At 44.1% G+C, this 22240-nt stretch overlaps 1 protein-coding gene across 3 annotated transcripts in view; it reads left to right on the forward strand.

The window, feature by feature from the left end:
* The window catches only part of Chd7 (chromodomain helicase DNA binding protein 7), a 179199-nt gene that overhangs the window by 126388 nt on the left and 30571 nt on the right, over nt 1-22240 (forward strand). For all 3 annotated transcript variants that reach the window (XM_038347339.2, XM_038347342.2, XM_038347340.2), the window contains exons 7-15: nt 548-603; nt 9046-9160; nt 12491-12574; nt 13937-14074; nt 14171-14292; nt 14642-14885; nt 15756-15932; nt 20206-20349; nt 21489-21744. In XM_038347339.2, the coding sequence (XP_038203267.1) occupies nt 548-603; nt 9046-9160; nt 12491-12574; nt 13937-14074; nt 14171-14292; nt 14642-14885; nt 15756-15932; nt 20206-20349; nt 21489-21744 (1336 nt within the window). The remainder of the gene's footprint in view (nt 1-547; nt 604-9045; nt 9161-12490; nt 12575-13936; nt 14075-14170; nt 14293-14641; nt 14886-15755; nt 15933-20205; nt 20350-21488; nt 21745-22240) is intronic.

Here is a 22240-nt window from a genome sequence, read left to right on the forward strand (position 1 = left end):
ACAACTCAAACTATGAACAGGGATGCACTGGATTACACCGTAGGAACAAGGTTTACTTTTATATGGTTTCTTGTTTAGAGTTATTAACTATATGGAGAAATAAATGTCTTTTAAATATTTTAAAACATTACAAAACCCACAATGTAAAGTTGCCATGAGGCAGCCAAAAATAATACATATGGCATTCAGGAGAGCAGTTGCTAATTGGCTGCTGCCTGAGAAAATGGTACACTTGGCGTCTACTTAACACTGTGGGTTTGGCAGACGGCCAGGTTTGGGGTCAGGTTGCTGTGAATGAAGCTGCATGTGGTTAGGGAGGAGTTAAAATGATTCATGCCGTAGAATCACAGGCACGTTGAGTAGAGCAGCATGCATGTGCCCGTGTGCGTCAGTATCCAAGGCATGGGCGGCCAAGGCTCCCCATGTGCTCATCTCTCCAGGAAGGCCTTCTCAGGCATCGTGTCCCCGTGTGGGGGTGTGCGTCGCTGCCTTTGAAACACTCCAGTTTACAGTTTTAAGTGTGTGTCTCAATTTTCTCTTGTTGCAGAAAGAATCTGGCGAGGAGGTGGAAGTTGAGGAGTTTTACGTAAAGTACAAAAACTTGTAAGTAAATCGTGGCTTCTTTGCAGCGGGGAGGGGGTCTGCTTGGACTAAGAATCGTGAGCATGGGAGCATCGATGTGGTTTCTGTGGTGCCCCCGAAGGCTGTTTCCTGCTAACTGTGTTGTTTTGGGTGGCTTCGTAGATGTTCTCTGGAAAACATTTACTGTGTAAAAGTTGATGAACTTCCTTATATAACCAAGAAGGTCTTTGTAGACAGAAACACCTGATGTGATACTAGTGAAATAAAGAGTGCTCTTGCTCCCCTCCCTTCTCTGAGATACGAGAATTCTATAGTCCCTCAGAGACCCACAGACCCACAGGGTGCCACTCGGGCTTCAGTGCACCGAGCTGCGGCGTCATGTGGGTTAGTTGCTATATTTGTTTAGTGGGCTTAATTTTTTTTCCTTACCTGAATGGAAAAGCACAGCCTCCCTGACTATGCTGTGGTATCTGTGTGTTCACGGTGGCCAGCCAGCATGCTTTCGGGATTGGTCGTCTGAGCCGCTTCTACCCAGACAAGCAGCTGAGGACAGAGATTCTCAATGGTCACTTTGAGGTCGTGTGCGCTCTCTGCTTTGTCCTTCTGAAGACAGACCCAGACGCCTATGGGAATCAGTCCTGGGTTTTTAAAGAGGGGACTGGGTGCCATGTTTTCTTCCTTTTGTCCCTTGTTGGCTGGCATTCTGTAAAATGCAAGGTCACTCTTCTGAAAAGGCTGTAAGCAAAATGTTTTCTTAAGTAAAAAGATGGAGGTGTCTCTCAGTTTTATCATGGGAACCAGTGAAATGAAGTCTGGCAGTACAAAATGTTCAGTAAATGTTAGCTGCTGTCATCGTGAGTCCTCATGGTGAGTTTTCATAGGCTCAGACTGCTCACCTGACGTGATTTCCTGTGGGGTAATCCTTAAGGCAAGAACAGTAGGCAAAGGGGAGGTAACCTAAATAAGCTGGAGGGGGAATTCCCTTGGATGCGTCAAACCAAACAGCGGGCTGAGGTTGATTGGCGTGTGATTGCACCACCAGACAGGCATCAGAGACAGAGTGGCAATGGGACCAAGTGTCACCATCCACTCCCCTGTGGGAAGAGAAGAGCGCAGGCTCTGTACTAGGCGCTGCTGCCAAGAGGAAAGAGACACTTACCACAGCATGAGGAGTCCTGAGAGCTAGTTTTCTGTGAGATGCTTTGGAGACGTCAGGGAACTTAAACTTCCTATAAACGTTTTTCTTACTTCCTTTTAATGCAAATCAGATTTGTAGAAAAATTGTAGAAGCAGTAGGAAGGATTTTTTTCTTTTTATGATAACTGTATATCTGAAATACTTTGAGTTTGTTAAATATGGTGATGCTTGCTAAGTCAACCCATGGTTCCTTCCAGGTGGGGTGTTTGAGTTTTTAACTGAAGGATGGCCTTTCTGCTCTGCCCTGGCTAATGTACAGCCATGCGAACCTGCGGGTTCATTCGGAGAGATTCGAGTTCTTTACCCAAGTAGTAAATGTTAGTTTATTTTGCTCTCATCACCCCAGATGGAGCTAGTGGAAGTCCCTTCCGGTTGGCTCCGCTTTCCCCTTCCCCATCTCTGAGCACTGACGGCAGAGCGTGTTCCCGGGTCATCCTGTCTCGGCAAGTAGCAGTTGTGCAATCAGCCTTCATTGGATGAGAGAGTGTGTAGGAGCCAACGTAGGCTGTGAGCATGCTCACTGCTGCTGGGAAGCCGCTGTCTGGAGAGGTTGCTAGGATTGTGGATACACCTCAAACGCTTACATACACATGATCTGCAGGCACATGTACCTGTTTATCGAACATATGTATTTACCTCCGCCTATGTGCCCGCCTGCCTACCTAACAACAAAACAGTTCCCAGTTGACAGTTCCAGCACCAGCCCCCATGCCACGGAGTAGCCTCTGTCCTTTCTCCTTTCGGTGTTAGCAATTCCCCTCTTCAACTCTAAAAGCTTGGATCTTACTGTCTTTACTTTTTTTTTTTTTTTTTTTTTTTGCCAGCCTTAAAATATACAGGAAATGAATTAAGAATGACTGGCTGAGAATTGTGTGAGTCAGAAGCCTCTTTGTTTCTTTGTTTGCATGTTTTGTACTTAGTTGGATAGAGTAGAGGTTAACTACTTTACTCAGAATTTCCTTACGTTCCTAGGTCCCCATCATTTCATTCTTTACTTCACAGACCATTGGATTTACCAGTTTCAGGATGTGCCTTAGCTTTCTGTGCTTATTAATTACGGTATAAATTTTAAAGCTTGGGGCTGGTGAGATTGCTCAGAACTCATGGACAGACCTGACAACTTGAGTTCGAGCCTCAGATCTCACAAGGTTGACAAGGAAAAATCAAACCAGACAGTCTTCTCTGACTTCCATGTGTGCACCACCTGACTCTTTCCCCAATGAATGTAAAAGTTCCGTAGCTAGACGTATCTGTCTTATGTTGGATCTGGCTTTCAAGTCATACTAGAAAGTCCTTCCGTCCTGTGTGCAAGTAGAATTAGCCCACACTTTCTTTTGCTGTGCTCATGCCTTTTCTGCTTAAGGGCGTGATGTGCATGGTGTTTGTTCTTTTCAGTGGTGTCATGTGGATATCAGTGTGGCCTTATCAGACCTAGATGGTCAGTGACAGCCAGCTGGTATGATGCTTTGGACGGAATCAGAAGGCAGGGTCGAGATGAGCTGTCCAGGGCTGCTGCTGTAGCATGGCTTGTGAGTAGACAGTCACACTAAAGACTCACGAGGATTGTATGCTAAATGCTTGTCCAGGACCATGGTTGTTGACAGCAGTGTTACTACTGTCTGTAATTGTGTGTGCTGCGGCCGGCAGTGTAGTAAGTTTCCACTGTCACCTGGGTGACTTACGGTCCTGAGGCATGGCAGTGTGGATACCACCAGGCAGTGGGAATTTTCTAGGTCCTTTGCAAACCTATGGGACCACAATCTGTCTTACATGCGATCTGTCGCTAAGTGAAATGTTAGATAGTTCATGAGCTGGATGATTCTAGCTCTGTAGTTAAGTCCGTCTTTTCCATGGTGATTTGAGATGTTACTATTGTGTACTAGCATGTTTATTATACTCTTTTCTGTTTTCTCTGCCTTATGTGTATACGTGTGTTTGCATGTGGGCACATGTATGTGTGTGAGTATACGTGTACACTATACATGGGTGGGGAAGCATTGGGAGTCTTCTTCAATCTCGACTTACCATGTTCATTGAGCCAGGGTCTCAGCTGAACCCAGAACTCACCCATCAGCTTTTCTGGTTACCCGTATCACACAAGGCTTTACCTTTTGAGCTCTGAAATTATAAGCAGCTCCCATTCCCACCTGGCGTTTATGAGGTTTTTATGAGTCCAGACTTCTAAGACTTAATGTCTTAGTTAAGGTTTCTCTCGCTGTGATAAAGACGTGAGGGATGTCAGCACAGAAACTCAAATCGAGCAGGGAGTGCAGCGGAAGCCACAGAGGGGATATTTAAGGGCTTGCTCCTCATGGTTTTTTCAGCCTGCTTTCTTACACCATCATCAGGAACCACTAACCTGCAGTAGGCTGGGTTCTGCTGCATCAGTCACTGATGAAAAGAATCGCTACAGTCTTGCTAACAGGCAGTCTGATGGAGGCCTTTTCTCAAATGAGGTTCTTCCTCCCAGATAACTTGTGTGAAGTTGACAAACAGCAACAACAAAACAGCAACAACAAAAAACCCCAGCCCCACACAGTAGACCCCCTTCTTAACTTGATAGGCAAACATATCATTTAATTAAATTATAACCTTTTCCTTCTTGTTCATCTCTGAGATCGCATATTAACATTGATATTACAATATATAACATTGTAAAATATAAATTTTATATAAAGTTTCACAGTTTATGAAAATTCAAACTTTAAAAGTACAGTCCCTTTAGAATACCCAGAGTCGCTTTCAAAGCTAAAAGCATCTCAGCTGTGGGTTCCTGTAAAATAATAATGAAAAATAATAACTTCTGTACTTATTTCAAAAAGGAAGAGCCAGGGCACAGTTACAGTCAGAGCAAAGCAAAACCGAAGTCCAGCAGTGTAATGAATAAGCAGTGTCGTGCGCCTGGGATCTACTCTGTGGCAGGTTCTCCACCCTCCTAATGCTGCAGCCACTCTCTGCAGTCCCTCACGCTGTGGGTTGTGAACCACAGGCCGAGAACCCTTGCTCTAGAATCTTTTGGACTCTGGGGCCTGGGCAGCCTACTTCCGACTGTGCCATCTACTGTACTCACAGCTTGTCCTAAACCCACCCTGGCTCCACACCACGCCTGCTGCTGTCCCTGGTAGTCCACCCATGGTAGTGACCTCTCCACAATGCTAGGTCTACGGCTCTGCTACACCTGTCCCAGTAACCTTTCCTAGGCTCTCTTCAGGGACTCTGGCCCTGCCACATGGTGCCAAAGTCTTAGTTTTGCTCTATGAGTCCTTCAATTCTGGGACTTTACTGCAATTGAGGCTACACCTTTACTAATATCCTCTTCTGGCTTCTCACTGTGACCAGCCTCAGTCGTTCTCCTTGACTCCTTCATGCCTTGAAAATCAGTACCACACCAGAGACTTTTACACACAACCAAGTTCAAGTTACAGCATCACATACAGCCTTGGTCCCCTCTGGACCACAGAGCTTCTGTGTACTGACCCCGAGGAAACACTTCCCAGAAGACTTCACCTTGAGTGGCTGGTCTCTTTATCACAGCTGATTCTTCAGTCCCAGCTGACCAGAACTACGGATTCTTTAATTCAAAATGCAGAACAATGCAGTAGTGTTTAGGGGACTCTCGAACTTCTCCCTGAAACTTCACAAGCCAGGCCTCCGTCATCTGCACAGGTCTCACGATCCTTACCTTCCGAGCTCTCCTAGGACAGCCCATTGACCTCTTGAGCACTCTCTGTGGCTTTTCCATCCCAGAGTGTGCGTGTCACCTCCTCCAAAACACATGGTTAGGTCTGTCACAGCAATACCCCACTCCTGGTAACAATTTCTGTCTTAGAGTTTTCGTTGCTTTGATAAAACACCATGATCAAAAAGCAACTTAGAGAGGAAAAAGTTTGTTTGGCTTACATTTCTCAAGTTACAATCCTTTAAGGGAAGCCAAGGCAGGAACCTGGAGGCAGGAACTGAAGCAAAGACCATGGAGGAGTGCCACTCACTGGTTTGCTTCCCATGGCTTGGTCGCCTGTTTTCTTATAGCACCCAGGATCACCAAACCATAGGTGGCATTGCCTAGAGGCCAATCTTAATTGGGATTCCCTCTTCCCAAACGACTCTCGATTGTGTTAGGTTAACAAGAACAACAGAAATAGAACAGCTTGTGCGGTGGTTAATGCACCAATCAGAAGAGAGTGCAGGGCTGGGAGGCTGCTCTTTGGATCAGTGTGTCTCTTCATGTCAGGACCACATTACTTAGGGACTGTGTACTGTATTTTGCTATCTGATGTTTCCTAGTTGCCCCTTGTTTTTAATGTTTCTATGGATTTTGTTGTACTTTTAGGTCTATATAAACAGTTTTGTGTGAACTTGTCTAGTTCAATGAGAATGCTTACTTCCATTTTTCTCTATATTGTGTTACACTTATAAATTTGTGATGTAGGCTGTTGACTTTGCACGGTGTAGAAGCCTAAGAGTCCTTTTAGTCGAATCATTGTTATGTTTGGGTCCCTTTAGAACACATATGTATATTTTGTGTTAATTTACTGCCAAACCCTTTGTCTTTGTTGCTGTTATGGAAGTTTTCTGAAGTCATAAAGCTCCCTCATTGGCTGTTTTTGTGAATGACGTCTGCATATTAACTTCCACGTGCAAATTTGCTTTCTTCTGCGTTACTGATTTGCTTTATTCTTTGAAGTAGTTTTCTAACTGATTCATTAGAGGGTTGCTCTGTGTGTGTGTGTGTGTGTGTGTGCGCGCGCGTGCGTGCGCGCGCGCGCGCGCGCGCACATGCTTGTGCATAATCATGGCATTGGTGAGTACCTCTGATAGGTACACTATTGCATAATTGTGGCTATCCATGCCTTCCTTGTTCCCGATCTTTTTAGAAAAGTCTTTGTTACTTCTCTTGTCTGATAAGACCTGACTTTATGATTAAAGCCTACATATTTACTTACGTTAATGAACTACCAATCAATTCCTAGTTTCCTGGATTTTAAGACAGTCAGTGTAAGTGTTGAATTTTGTTAAAGCAATGTTTGGCACCAGTTGGAATAATTGTGTGATTTTTTCTCCTAATGTGTATATTAATATTTGTTTATTTTAAAATACATTTCCTAACACTAAACAAACATTATATTACTGGAGGAAATCTTACTTCTTGTTTTTTCTTCCTCTTTTCCCCACCTGGGGGTGTGGGGAACTGTCACTTTGTGTATCAGTCTGTCTGGTGACAACTTGCAGGAAAGATCTAGTTCTTTCCTTTCACCCTATGGGTTTCAAGGATTGAACTCAGGTTATCAGATTTGGTGGCAAGTGTCTCTTGATGGCTGAGCCCTTTCTTTGGCTCATCTGCTTGCTGTTTTCTTAAAGTAGTATGGGGTGTTTGCTAGCGTTTGCCCCAGAACCATCCACTAACACGTAGAAATAGATACATTAATTTTCCCTTTGTACCATCTTTGTCAACGTTAGGTATAAATATTATTTAACTCATTTTGTAAAGAATGATTATGTCTTGAAATGAGATTTTTCAGTGTCCGTAAGCCATGTTCTTGTAAGCCTTCTTTCAGATTATTTATTAGTCTAGTCCTCATGCAGTTGACTCCTCCATGAACAGTGTCTCGTGTTTTCCGTGCTAACGTCTATCAGAAAGCGTTCTGCTTGGTTGCCTTGACTCACTAAGAAACAATTGCCAGCCTTTGGCTTGGTTTCTTCTCTTTCTTCTTCTTTTCCTGATTAATCCTCCATAATGGGTTTTCAGTGTCAAGGTTTAGAAGGTGGAGTCACTGACTGAGAATTTCAGATCTCAGGTGGCAGCGCAGGGCCAGATCCACATGTCCAAGTGCTTGTGTCCAGCTTGGGGCCGACCTGGTGGTTCCATACGTGTTTGTTCCTTTCTCAAGGCAAGAATTGTAACCGCCGTGTAACCGCCCTGTGTCTTTTATGTCACTTAGCTAGAAGACAGAGGTAGGCTCTTTGCTGTTTTTTGATTATAGTTGTATTGCTTAGTATTTGCTAGAAAATTGTACAAGTTGAAAGCAAAAAAAAAAAAAACAGTATTCGTTGGTTTACTACTTATGGTAATTATTAACATTTTGATGTTTGCACAGTTGGTCTATTTTTTCTCTCTCTCTCTTTCTCTCTCTCTCTCTCTTTCTCTCTCTCTCTCTCTGTGTGTGTGTATCAGTATGGGGCTTAGATGAATTTGCATCTATGTAAGACACTTCTGTTTAAAATATTTTCCTCTTTCACCCAACTTTAGTATTTAATCTGAAAAGAAGACAGGGTTTTACTAAGTCCCCTACGCTGGCCTTGAACATGCTTTCCTCTCCCCTCTGCCTCCCAGGGGCCATGAATTTTAGGCATGGGCTGCCCTGCTTAGCACCAACTTTTTAATGTCATAGTTGGGAAGAAAAACAAGATGATAGGAACTGTTAGGGACACTGAAAGGAAGATGGTACAAAATGATATCAAAATATCAAATAGAACAATGTATCGCTTGTCCTTTGAGTCTATGGAAGGAGAGGGAGTGTCTAGAATATGTTCAGGTTAAGAAAAGACAGAACTGTGCTCATGCAGGTGAGTCTGGAAAATGGGAGCTGACTGGTAAGAGGTAGCCATTCGCTGGTGAGTGTGTTCGAATGAAAAATCAATCCTGAGGGGCCTGGTTTCGAGCTTCTAGAAGAACACAAGCTAATAACTCAGGGATGAGGAGGAGCTCTGTCAGACGGGCACGAGCCAGAGCCAAGCTGCACCCTGGCTCCTGACAACCAGTCATCAGGGGCTGTGTTTAGGCCTTGGGTGAACGAGGGACATACTGGTCCCCTTATCCATCCCCAAAGCAACTGAGGCCTTAAATTTGAGTTCTTCTGACTCGATAAGAACCTTTTATTTCTCAAAGATAAAAGACTCAAAACATTTTGTAGTTAAGGCCACCGAGTAGTGCTAATTGTTTGAAACTGGTGTATAATCTGTTAACTTGGGACATCACCTTGCTCTCAGGCTCTTTTCTGTTTGTTTGTTTTATTGATTGACTTTAATTTAAAAAAATTTATGGGTAGTGGGTAAAGCACAAGGTTTGACGGATAACAACTTTTAAGTACAATTGCATTATCAATTTTTTCTTCTTTTCCAACATTGGTGGCTATATAGAATGTTGCTTGGCACCATCAATAATCATTAATTAAGTGGGCGTTTTGTGAATGATCTTTTTTGATGATTTTTAAGAAAATAAGACAAATGCACTGATTATGTTTTAAGGATGCTGTTTGATTCTTTCAGCTCGTACCTTCATTGTCAGTGGGCGTCTGTGGAAGATCTGGAGAAAGATAAGAGAATTCAGCAAAAGATAAAACGATTTAAGTCAAAACAGGGCCAGAACAAATTCCTTTCAGAGGTATGAACAACCTGATCAATCTTTGAAATGTTTTCTTTATTAAAATACTCGAAAGTTTGAATTTTTGGTCAGTAAGCTATAAACAAAGACTGGCGTTCCTCATTTGGTGCTGTTACTTGCATGTTGGTAGCTGGTATTGCTAAAATTTGTAAACAGGAAATTTCCCATTCTTCCCATTGGCTTCATCTAGAAAATCTCAGGAGATGTGGGAATAACGGTGATGGTGTGGCTAATATTGTCCATTGAGAACAAGCTGGGAAATGAACAAAGTGAGCAGGCAGCAGTCTGCTGAGAGCAGGTCAGAACTTAGTAGGTCTGGAGGGTGTCCGGGTAAGTGTGGCAGATGGCTCCCGTTGAAGCCTGCGCCCCTCGCAGAGGGCACTGAGCAGATGCTGTGTGCCGTGGCACAGAGGGGAGGCAGTGTCTCCTACCTGGTTCTCAGTTACAAATAGACAGAGATCGCTGATCTGCACGAGGAGAGGACCGGCTCCTGTCAGGGTCAGTGAGGTTTTAAAGGATGGAGCATCCTGGACTTGAGACCATTAAGTTTCCTTCATGTACAAGACAAGAAGATTTGCAAAACCAACAACTCTAACTTTGAAAAAGATGACTTGATGATTCCCTAGTTGCTCTCCTGAAAGAGTAAACCAGGGCCATGCGTGTAGTAGTAGAACACTTGCTTGCCAGTGTGAGATTCTGGGTTCAATCCCCCCGCACTGACAGGGGCAGAAAGCAAAATGTAAATCACTAAGACTTAACTGGCTGTAAACTGCTAAGAACATGAAGATTGTAAAATGCTGGCTGCTGGACAGCTGCCTTCATGTTTACACCTTCGTGGGGATGAGGGAGGTCAGAAAGAAGAGGCCTAGTATTCGGATGCCGTAGGATCCTCCCAGGAGCCCCAGGGACTTAGTGTGCTTTCCTGGAACCTGTCTCCAGGACACCTGCAGGCGGGCAGGGAGTCTCAGGTGCCTGTGCTCTGCCCTTTGGCCTCACCCTTCTGCTCTGCTGCCTTGGTAGCAACGAGTGCTCAACACCGAGAGGCTTGGCTACTGAGTGTGACTCCGTTCTCTCCCCTTGGAGATTATTAGGACGGTTCTTTCTTTGAAAGAGTGGTCTGGCAAACACCAAGAGCTGTGGGTTTCTATTTCTTGTGCCCTTTTTTAGTGGAAGCAAAGTTAAAATTTCCAGGCACTGGGTGAGCAGCATTGCTAGAGAGGAGGGACCATATGTCCTGTTGATCTTATCTGAGGCTCCGTAGGAGGGCAAAGGGGAAGACACGATGGGATCTCTTTCCCATCCTTAAATCATGGTTCTGTTTTATTATTCGTTTGGATTCATTTGGATTCAGGGAATTGTGCCTGGCCCTAATGTCCCGCCCATTTGTCTGAACTTGTCTGTGTAAGTCGCTCACACCCAGGCATCCAGGATGAGAAGCGTTGTCTTCCTGGTGAAATGGCAACTAGAAATCTCAGTTCTATCCTGAATGAGAGTTAGCAGGAAAGGATACGACTCTGTCCATCCTTCATCTACACACATGCAGGCCCATCGGTGATCATGGCTTTACATGTCCCTCCCTTCTACACACACGCAGACCCATCAGTGATCATGGCTTTGCACGGCCCTCCCTTCTTCTACACACATGCAGGCCCATCGGTGATCATGGCTTTACATGTCCCTCCCTTCTACACACAGGCAGACCCATCAGTGATCATGGCTTTGCACGTCCCTCGACTCTGTTCCTGTAGGATCTCTGGCTGCGCTTGCATTCTTTGCTGACACTTGTGTTTCCTGACTCTGCTGCATGTACAATCTATTCAGGCCAGGAAGTCCATCATATGCATGATGCCAGAGTGCTCCCTCAGCGGGAAGGGATGTAGGGGACTGAAAATTGAGCTTTGGCAGAGCTAAATGCATCTGTGTATTAACCCTTTAGGTGGAGCAGCCGCTGTAGTGCACTGTCTGTGTACTAACCCTTTAGGTGGAGCGGCCACTGTAGTGCACTGTCTGTGTACTAACCCTTTAGGTGGAGCGGCCGCTGTAGTGCACTGTCTGTGTACTAACCCTTTAGGTGGAGCGGCCGCTGTAGTGCACTGTCTGTGTATTAACCCTTTAGGTGGAGCGGCCGCTGTAGTGCACTGTCTGTGTATTAACCCTTTAGGTGGAGCAGCCGCTGTAGTGCACTGTCTGTGTATTAACCCTTTAGGTGGAGCAGCCGCTGTAGTGCACTGTCTCCTCTCTGCTCACCTCTGTTAGAAAGCCCGCAGCAGCAGAAGCACGGTTTGCCTGTGCTGTTTGTTTCATAATTCATAATCGAAGCACCCAACTTGGACATTTTAAGTGGGTACAAATAGCCCAGGGTGTGTGTCTTCCTTGAACATAGTATGTGACTGACAGCTCACTTTGTCAAGGCATTGGGAATGAGGCCTAACTGACTCCTAAACTGCCCTTTGCTTGTTAGATTAAAAACTGTTACCAAGCTAATCTCCAGCAACATATAACGTTGTGGCTTTTGTTTCTGACTCAGACCAGAAATTTCACAGGTGTGGGCTTCTTTAAAGTATGACATGGCCTGTAACTTCATGGGAGCCACCGTCCATTCTTTCATATGACTATAACCTGTTTGAACTATACTATACTCTTGTATTCTTTCTGAGAAAGCCGTGTTACTTTGCTTTTGCAAATATCATTAGAATATTAGTTAAGTGTTTCTACTTAGGCTTCATTTCTTTGAATTCGTTCACCCAAACACTCAGTGTTCAGTACAAATAAATCCCTGGAATGTTTAAGATCAGTCGGAAGACTGTTACTCTAAGGGAAGGCGTGCTATCGGCTGCAGAGGTTTCCAGACGGGAAACCTGCGGGTTTCAGGTTCATAGCCCATGTGTATCCCTCCCATACATGGTGGCTCACAGCATCAGAAGAAGCAGTGCTTCTGAGATGCACGCCCTCGCCCTCTGTGTGGCTCTGATTCTCCGCTGCAGACAGTACTTTCAAGAATGCTAAATGTATTGCATGCCATAAGCCTTTTGGATTGCTCATTAGTGAATTGTAATTTCACACTTCATTTGAAATATTCTTAAACATTCCCTCATAGTAAAGGGTTTCACACAGTAATTAAAATACCCAGTTCACAAAGTCTGAGAAGTTTGATTTCCTCACGGGAAGTGATTTTGTTAAATTGTAGCATTTCAATTAATATAATAGAGTATGTCAAATACAAAGTTTGTGTTGCTGTGACCCAAACTATTATTGCCTAGTGAAAAGTGAAATAGTGTTTCTCTGAAGAAATGAATAAGCATTTTAACCTCTTTCCTTCCTTTGGAACAGATTGAGGATGATCTTTTTAATCCAGATTATGTGGAAGTTGACCGGATAATGGACTTCGCACGCAGCACAGATGACCGGGGCGAGGTAACAGCTCCTCCTTGTAACACAGGGTGGTTCAGGCAGCTCACACGCGTTGACAGAAGAGACGGAATCAAGGCCTGGGCCTGGTCAGAACCTCCATTCCCACACGCTTGGTCTATGTTTACCTGAGTTGGTGTTAGATTTGCAACTTAATAGTGCTAAATATTTGGGGTTTAGAATGAAGAGTTTCACTCTTAATATTTTCAGTCTGAGCTGTGTTTAAAATTTCACAATTGTATGTGGATCAATAAAGACCTCAACACATTTTGTACATGTGTACCATACAACACATTTTTTTGTGAAATTGACAGCACACCTGTAACAGAACAGAGTTTAATGGTAGTTGGCATTGGACGTGCTTAGTGAAGCTGATGAACTTCATTTAGTGGGATGGCTCTGAGGATAGTGGGCCCCAGACCCAGCTCTCTTGTGTTGTTTATAAACCTCTGAGACTGAAGGAACCCACTAGGGAAGTGAGGACTGTGTGTCAGTTAGTCACTTGTGTGCCTCCCTGCCATGAGTTCGGGTGCCCCTGGCCCTCTATGGAACTGAGCTTCCCATGTCAGTGCTGAGCTCTGGAGGACCTCCACGGAACACCCCGTCCTCCAAACTTCATGTAATGAAATTTGCAGTGTTTCAAAGACTACCACGATGCCATCTTTACCTTGGTTGCCTTCCTTAGTTGTTCTTAAGCAACACTGTCTCAGAGCAGATTTTCATTGTCAGGAAATATTTTTGACATGTCAGTGTACCTTGATCTTCAGCTGAAGATCAGCAGACTCGCATGTTTCTAAAGGGGACAAAGAATTCCTGCTGGCACAGATCACCCAAAACATTTTGCCCTTCATTCTTCCAGAACGCAAGTTCATTATCTTAATGTAGCTGAATGCAAACAGTCATTTTTCCCCCGAAAGGAAAAGGTAGATTTGTCTCATACATTTGTCTGTTTTTCAGCCTTCAGGCAACTATTCAATTATATTTAAAAAGGTGCTAAGATGGTTTACTATGTAAGTTCAAGTATACTTGATGAATGATTGACAGATAAAAATGAGCCTTTGATTTGGCTTCTTGCGATTCATTAGCTACTCCTTGATATTTTGTTCATAAACCAACGATTCAGATACAAACTTAAATTTTTCTTTTTCTTTTTTTTTTTTTTTTTTTTTTTGGTTAACATCCAATAACACAGTTTTCAATGTACACTGGAGACAGCTTTCAGTGGTTATAGTTTTCAGGTGCGGACAGTTCAGTCTTACTGATGCCTGCCGGGGGTAGCACTGATAAACAGGCAGAGTGCATGTTTCTCCTTACTATATGATATTTGGTCAAGTGACTTTAGTCCCCATCTCTTTGAACCCATCCCAGCCTGTGACTCACTATCTGGTGAAGTGGTGCTCACTCCCTTACGAAGACAGCACATGGGAGCTGAGGCAGGACATCGATCAAGCAAAGATCGAAGAGTTCGAGCAACTCATGTCCAGGGAGCCGGAAACAGAGCGTGTGGTAAGGATCGGCCCGTGGTAAAGGGTTCGGTTTGGAAGGAGCGTCTGTGTGCAGACTTGGAGAAACCACTAATGGGATTTCCTGTCTTTGGAACAGGAGCGACCTCCTGCTGATGACTGGAAGAAGTCGGAGAGTTCCAGGGAGTATAGAAACAATAACAAACTCAGGGAATACCAGTTGGAGGGAGTGAACTGGCTACTTTTCAATTGGTACAACATGTATGTAAAACTTCTCTTTACTTTTAACAAATGCTGTGGCTCTTTCCCTTTGCAGTATTAGAAATATTAATATTAGCAAACCTTAAGCAATAGTTAACGCTGTAATACATTTTTAAAATCCAACTGTTGGGATACACTTAATTTATCCACAGAATAAATTAATAGAGAAATTGACAGAGCTATGTAGAAATAACATTTGTTTCTTAGAGATTCCCTTCAACATGTATTTTGTTGAACTAGGAAAACAGTTGCAGTCGAATGGGGTATGCGTTTGTGTAGTACTTATTCTGTGAAACGAGAAGAATAGCTAATGCTCACTAAGCCTTTCTGTCTTTTCTCCTCCTTAAAGGCGAAACTGCATTTTAGCAGATGAAATGGGTCTGGGAAAGACTATCCAGTCTATTACATTTCTCTATGAGATATATTTGAAAGGAATCCATGGCCCCTTTTTAGTAATTGCCCCATTGTCCACGATCCCCAACTGGGAAAGGGAATTCCGAACCTGGACGGAGCTAAACGTGGTTGTGTATCACGGGAGCCAAGCTAGTCGTCGGACCATTCAGTTGTATGAAATGTACTTCAAAGATCCCCAGGTAAGACTTGTTGGGGTGTGACCCCTGTGCATGTCGAAGACCCAAGTCTCTGTGGCATGGCGATGCCACGATTAGCTCACTTGAGAGACTTACTTGAGATTGCTTGTCTGTTATGTGTGTCTGTCATCTTCCTACATCCGTGAATATTTTTATATTTTATATATGCTTTTTCTATTTCTAGCGTTTGTCATTCTGATTATTTAATTAGAAAGAATAACTTTAATATTTGGTGACCACAAAACTCCATAATATATTAGTTAGCTTAGTTTATTTTATATGCCTATGACAATACCAAACAGAAGATAATAGCAATAGATGTTGTCCTGCAGTTAGGAATAAGGTAGATTTTATACACATGCACCCTTTCAATAAAAAGGCACGTAGCCTACAGTTAAAGGAGAAAAATATTGAAATCTGTATTTATCTTTAGATTTAAGAAATTACAAGGTTCATCGTCTTTAGATTTTTGAATTTTTTAAATTTCAAATGTTTTGACATTTTTATAAGAAATGTTATAAAAACAAGTTTAGAAAGAAGCTTGAGAAACTTCTAAACAAATTCAAGTTCCCTTGGCACTCCATTCCCTTGGGTTCTTGGGTTCTGTGGGCTGTGATGAGACCGCATGCCCTTAATGGCACTTCACTCCATGTAATTCCTAGTGCTTCTAGTTTGATTTAAAAAGGAAATATTTGAAAATTCTGCCTAGTCAAAAAAGCTCCAGTCTGATAAATAGCTTGAAAACAGAATGTGCCACCTAGTAGAAGAGATCTCCAGGGGTTCAGTACGTAGATTTTAGGGGCTTGGTTATCCTCATCGTCTGCTGTACCAACGTAGTCTCTCCCGTGTGATAATTCTGACTTGTTCCTGTAGGGTCGAGTGATAAAGGGGTCCTATAAGTTTCATGCCATCATCACTACTTTCGAGATGATCCTGACGGACTGTCCTGAGCTGCGCAATATCCCCTGGCGCTGTGTGGTCATTGACGAAGCCCACAGGCTGAAGAACAGGAACTGCAAGCTGCTGGAAGGACTGAAGATGATGGACCTGGTTAGTGACCATCAATGGCGCGGTCTCATTGACTGCGGCGCAGTCTCATTGACTGCAGCGCGGTCTCATTGACGGCGCGGTCTCATTGATGCGCGGTCTCATTGACTGCAGCGCGGTCTCATTGACTGCGGTGCGGTCTCATTGACGGCCGGTCTCATTGACTGCGGTGCGGTCTCATTGATGGCGCGTCTCATTGACTGCGGCGCGGTCTCATTGATGGCGCGGTCTCATTGATGGCGCGGTCTCATTGATGGCGCTATCGCGCCGTCGCTTGAGTCTGGTGTTGCCTGTGAAGGGCGCATGTCTCGGTTTCCTAAGCTAAGCTACTTGGAGGCTGCTGTCCCCTGCTCCTCCTTACTGTTTTGCTGGTATCACAGCAGAGTAATCTGCCATGTCATTAGCTTTTGAGCCAAACGTTTCTTCTGTGGTGACTGACAGTCCAGCTGTGTTCCCAAGCATGTGGTTTTGCCCCATTGGGGCCAGTTTTGTATGTCCATAGTGAGTTAGTTGGCTGGGCCGTCCCTTCACTTTGTATAGAGCTGAAAGGCTTGAGATATTGAAGACCTTACATTGATTCTGAGTTTTTTTTTTTTTTTTTAAGCTTGCTTAGCTTGTGATCTTCCAGTCTCCAAAGAAATAACCATGTGTTCCTCCTTTGGTGTGCTAAGATTTTTCTTTCCTCTAGGAATAATTGTCACAGGTATATTGTCAGAATAGCAGCATCTGGTCTCTTGTTGTGCCTGCTGCTGTGTGTACAATCCTCTGATGACAGTTGCTGCTTGAGTTGCTCTTCAGTTCCTTATTAATCTAGAGTTGGCAGCACAGCCTTACCATGCGTGTCTCTCTCTCTACCCCTCCCATACATTTGTTAATTTGTGTGTTGAGTGCGCATGCACACGCGCACACACACACACACACACACACACACACCGTGGTGCACCATGGAAGTGTGAGGCGAGCTTCTTTGGTTCTCTGCACCACGTGCGTTCTGGGACATGAAGTCAGGTTGTCAGTTTGGCAAAAAGTGCCTTTACCTGATAAGCCAGCTCATCAGCTCTGCCCCTCATTTCTAATGTACAGAGTAAAGGAAAGAAAGTTGTTCTTATTTCAAATTGTGTTGGCAGATTTGGCGAATTTCAAGAAACTAAAGGACTTCTGTAGGTCTCTTGTTATTGAACGTGGAAGGGACTTTCTGCATGTTTGGGGCTATCCACATTTTACCAAAGACCTCAGCTACTGAAAAGAACCTCAGAGCCTTCTGTCAGAGCTTTGCAAGGGACTAATAAGCCCTTCTTTTAATCACAAACAAGTGAAATCTAATTTTGCTTAAGGGAAGCAGTCTGACCAATTTTTCCTATGTAGGGTAGCATTTCCCATTTTCCTGTCATGTAGAGAACTTATTAACCTCATCCTAAATCTTTTGTAAAGCAGTTCACCAATTTTGGTAGCCAGTCCACAAAGCAGCATGAACATTTAGGAACAGAGAAAGGTCTTGATGTGGCATTTTTTTTTAGAAAGAACAGCTCCTACCTGTCTTTGGTTTCTCCAGGCAACACTTGGGCAGTGCAGCGCAGTAAACTTTCTTTGTAGGTAAACATGCTCATGACCTGTCTAACTGTATCTTCAGAGCAGGGATTTCCCTTCATGGCAATTCACTAGGAGACAGTTCATGGTCCCTTTCAGAAGACTTAAAGTCATGACTGAGTTTGTCTTAAGTTGTATTTTATTGTTAGTTTCCATGTCTCAAAATAGTAGTCTCATTGTAAAACACCCCTTTGTTACTGAGAAAAATTTATTTATCCCGTCAACATCAAAAAATTCACTTGCTTTTGAGATGTTTTAGAAATTAACATTTTATTAATGGATTAGAATCTGGAATAGAAATAACTTTTCTTTTACATGTCCAAATATTTATTTATCTTTTATGCATGCTATCACATAGGGAAATAATAATATTTTCCTCACGGAGTTAGCCAGGGGAGGCTAAGGCTGTCCCTTGCTGTGGGAGACCAGTCCTAGGTTGTGAGTGTCATGGCCAGTGTGCCTGTACCACATTTTGGCTAATGCTCTGGAAATCTCCAAAGACTTATCTCAGAAGAGATGTTTTTAAAGGTGGAAGATGTTATTGTTGTTCAAATTCAAAATGTCATTTTATTTATGCAGTTCAGAATAGCTGATTGCTTGGTGCTTAAATCCCACCTTCAGCATCATTTTAGCCTATACTCTGACCACTGTCAAATAGTGCGAAGGAGCCCTGCGCAGGCAGGGCCATCCACTTTAGGGATCACTGTTGAATGCTCTAGACTGAGTTGGGATGAGCATGCACTTGATGAAGATGATCTCCAAGTCAAAGAGGATTGCTGGGTATCTTCTTCTACTCCATGGCAAAGGAAATGGAGGTGTGGAGGGGTATCCATGGTCACCATGGTCCTCCATAGGAGCTCTAGAAGGAATGCCCTCAGCAGAGGGGCTGCCATGAGGTTGTTGTAGGTCTTCATTGAATCTGTTGTCTCCTCATTCATTGGCAGGAGGCTCCACACAAAAATGTGTTGCTTAAATGAAATTAAGTACACGTCCTCCACCCGTACTAAAGAGAACAAACATGTTTTCAAGGCAGGTTGGAGGTGATAATGCCCAGTACCCCAAGACGGGGCTCCCTTTTTCCAAATAAGTTTACTTTGCCATAAGTGTAGTTAAAAGTCTTTACCTTTTAAATGAAATGTTCAGAGCTGAGGATAGTAAGAAAAGGCCTGGGAAAGCTCCAAGCCAGTCAGCACCACTCCTCCCCCACAGTGACCTCTCCTCTCTCTGTGACTGCACTTTCAAACTTTCTCAGATAAAGTCACTCAGGACTTCAGCAAATCAGTGATCGTGACCCTTGTGCCCCACCAGTAAGAAGACCTTCCATTCATTTGCAAATGGATCACGCGTTATGAGCCTAATGACGATGGTGATCTATCCACCTTCCTTAACCAGAGACTTCTACTGAGAGAGAGGAAGGAAAAAGGAACAAAAACACCGAATTGCTTCACCTCACTGATAAAGAACTTGACAGATAGACCTGGTAGATGCTGCCATTGCTTAAATTATCTCACAAGAGTTTAGTGAGCATAGGATCTGCATGGTAAGATTTCAAGTTAAACCAGAAAAATCTTTACCTTTGAAGCAGTCACTTCCTAAAATAATTGTGTTGTATTATACACCAAATACCAAAAGAAGGACATATTAAGGCTTTTAAAATTCATAAGCTTGGTATTAGAGTGTAACTCAGTTGGTAGAGCCTAACATCCACAAAACCCTATGTTGGCCCCAAAGTGCTGTATAAAACCTGGGTGCCAGGCGGTGGTGGTGCACGCCTTTACTCCCAGAACTCAGAAGCAGGAGGATCTCTGTGAGTTCAAGGCCAACCTGGTCTACAGAGTGAGTTCCAGGATAGCCAAAGATATACAGAGAAACCCTGTTTCAAAAACAACAACAACAAAAAACCTGGTGCGGTGATATGTGCCTGTCATCTTAGTACCTGAAAGGTAGAGACAGGAGGGTCCTAAGTTCAAGGCCAGCATGGGACACACAAGACCCTGTCTCAGAAAACATTTTAAAAGCAGTAAGTTTACCATTGTTAATCCTGACTGATCTAAAAGACATCTCTGTTACCTATGTAGAGATAGAGAAGGCATAGCTGCATTAAGAGTTGGAGAGGGGCTTACAAGCTGGAAGACTAGCCAAAGAAAGACTTTTAATGATTTTTGGTATTTAAAACTAAGCCGACGTCTTTGCTAGTTGGAAATTTTTGCAGAACAAACTCAGTTTTCATGCGCTGTTGCATTTGAAGCACTTCTTTTGTCTCTACCGTGACTCATGCAGGAAGCAGATGGAAAGGTAAGCGTCGTGCTGATGGAGAGAACAGAAAGGAGCGAGTAACTGCGTCTAGGAACTTTAGGAAAAATTGAACTACAGTGGAGAAAGCAAGCCACTGAGATTGAGGGACTTAGAAAACAGTCATCCTTAAATATCAGCCTAGGAAACCCAGAAGAAGGAGAGCAGCAGGGCACGTGGGAGGAGTCCTTTGCGTAGAGTTTGTGCTGTGTTTGCGTTTACCTGGAGCAGGAGCCGCGCCTGCCTGCATCTCTTTCTCTCTGTTCCGAGCTCTACACCGGATGCTGATTGCTGCAGGGAGCAGGAGTAGGGGAGTATAGGTACGGAGAGAAAAGTGTTGGCTTTAGGAAATTGTTCTGTCCCAGTTCGGCAAGCTGTTTCTCTCACGTTCTTCTAGGAACACAAAGTGCTGCTGACGGGGACCCCGCTGCAGAACACCGTGGAAGAGCTCTTCAGCCTGCTCCATTTCTTGGAGCCAAGTCGCTTCCCTTCAGAAACAACCTTCATGCAAGAATTTGGCGATCTGAAAACAGAAGAACAGGTACTTACCCCTCCGCTTTGCCTTTAGTCACGACACCGAAGATGAACTCGTGCAATGGCAAAGCATTGGCTTTTGCGACTCTAAGATGTACAGATTATGCCACAGTATTTGCCCCCCTGGTGAACAGCTTTGTGTACCCTTCTCTAGGACTTCAGGTCATCATTACGAAGGTGATCTTGTTTGTCCCTCAGCCCCCACAAAAGCCTGTTACGTTTTTATAGGCAGGTTCTTTTACAGACCCAACCTTCACAGAGTTGTGCCCTTGGGTTAGTGCCTCTGCAGGGTGAACTGGTCAGAAGTCGCAGGGGTTTATAGGATCACTTGCCCACTGAGCTTTGGGTCCTCACTCTGATTTCTGAACTGTACTGCTTCAAGCCTATTTATTTTCCTCGGAGGTACAACTGGCCAGCTGGATTTCTGGGAGAAGCTAGAGGGCTTGTGTGAGAAGTACTTGGTTGCCATAAGCACTGCATGAGGTGTGCATGTGTTGGTTCATGGGGAGCCTCCTGTCAGTGAGCCAGCAAAGACCTGCACCTCACTAATTTTGAAATAAATGCATTTATAAGCTTGAACTCTTGGGCTTATTTGCCCCCTTTCCAGCCTACTGGCTCAAATCTTCTGATTCCGTTCAGAGCATGTCTGTTCTGTTTCTCCTCTAAGGTCACAGTGCTGTGCCAGTTGCTGAAAAGAGAGCCAGAGGGTGACATCCCTCCTTGGTTTGGCCACTGATACAGAGTAATATCCCCCAGATCCCTTACTCTTATTCTGTGTCTCTTTCCACAACAGAAGAGAAACACAGAAACCTCTGACGTTGCTCCTGCCCTCTTCCGGTTCATCTCCATGGCTTAGACAAAAAGGAAAACTAAACACCCTTCCCCCAACACCAGCTCTGAGGTTTTCAAGCCCTTCAAGCTAGTCAGGAATTCTGGATAGGTGAAGTTTTCTCTTTGATGTAAGCCACCCAGTGTTCTGTTTCTCTTAGGACAGCTCAGAGATTAGCTCCTTACATTCCTCCTAGGCTTTGCAAACTGAAAGTGGATGTTAAATCAATAAGACAGCCTTCCCTATTTTAATATGCCAGAATGTTTTAACACCCAAACAAATGGAGATGCCAGTATTGACCTGAGGTCCTTTTTTAGGTGCAAAAACTACAGGCTATTCTAAAGCCAATGATGTTGAGACGTCTCAAAGAGGATGTAGAAAAGAACTTGGCCCCCAAAGAAGAAACTATTATTGAAGTTGAGCTAACAAACATTCAGAAGAAATATTACCGAGCCATCCTTGAGAAGAATTTTACATTTCTTTCCAAAGGTGGTGGACAAGCTAACGTACCTAACCTTTTAAACACTATGATGGAACTGAGAAAGTGCTGCAATCACCCCTATCTAATCAATGGTAAGCCCACCCGCCCACCCGCCTGCCTGGAGCTTGTTAGATGGGAGGTTGGTACAAGCTTCAGAAGCTCCCCTCTGCCCCTGCTCATGGTGTGTGCGTGTCACTGCCCCGTCTGCTCATGGGGGGTGCCCACCTTTGTCGTTGCTGAGGTTAGTGGCCCGTGCTCCCGGGAACCTGGAAACGCCATGCTGTCTTCCCTCCTACCGATCCCCTTCATCTGAAAGCAGGCGTTTGCCAGGGACGGATGATGTTAGGAGGGGCGGCTGCTAAAGACAGAGGAACCCTGTGAGGTCTTCTTAGAAGGGAGGTGGGTGTTTGACCCAAGTACTAAAGAGCATCCCCGTGTGGGCAGCACTGCCAGCAACCTCAGGCATCTGGTAGAAAAGTGGCCTTCGATCCCTTGCAGTCTGGAGACTTCCAGCATGTGTCTCCTGCAAAACGGGAAGGAATCTTAAAGTCGTGTCCGTTGTATTGTCCCCGTTACCTGTGGAGACTT

Source organism: Arvicola amphibius, chromosome 11, assembly GCF_903992535.2.
Source record: "Arvicola amphibius chromosome 11, mArvAmp1.2, whole genome shotgun sequence".
NCBI lineage: Eukaryota > Metazoa > Chordata > Mammalia > Rodentia > Cricetidae > Arvicola > Arvicola amphibius.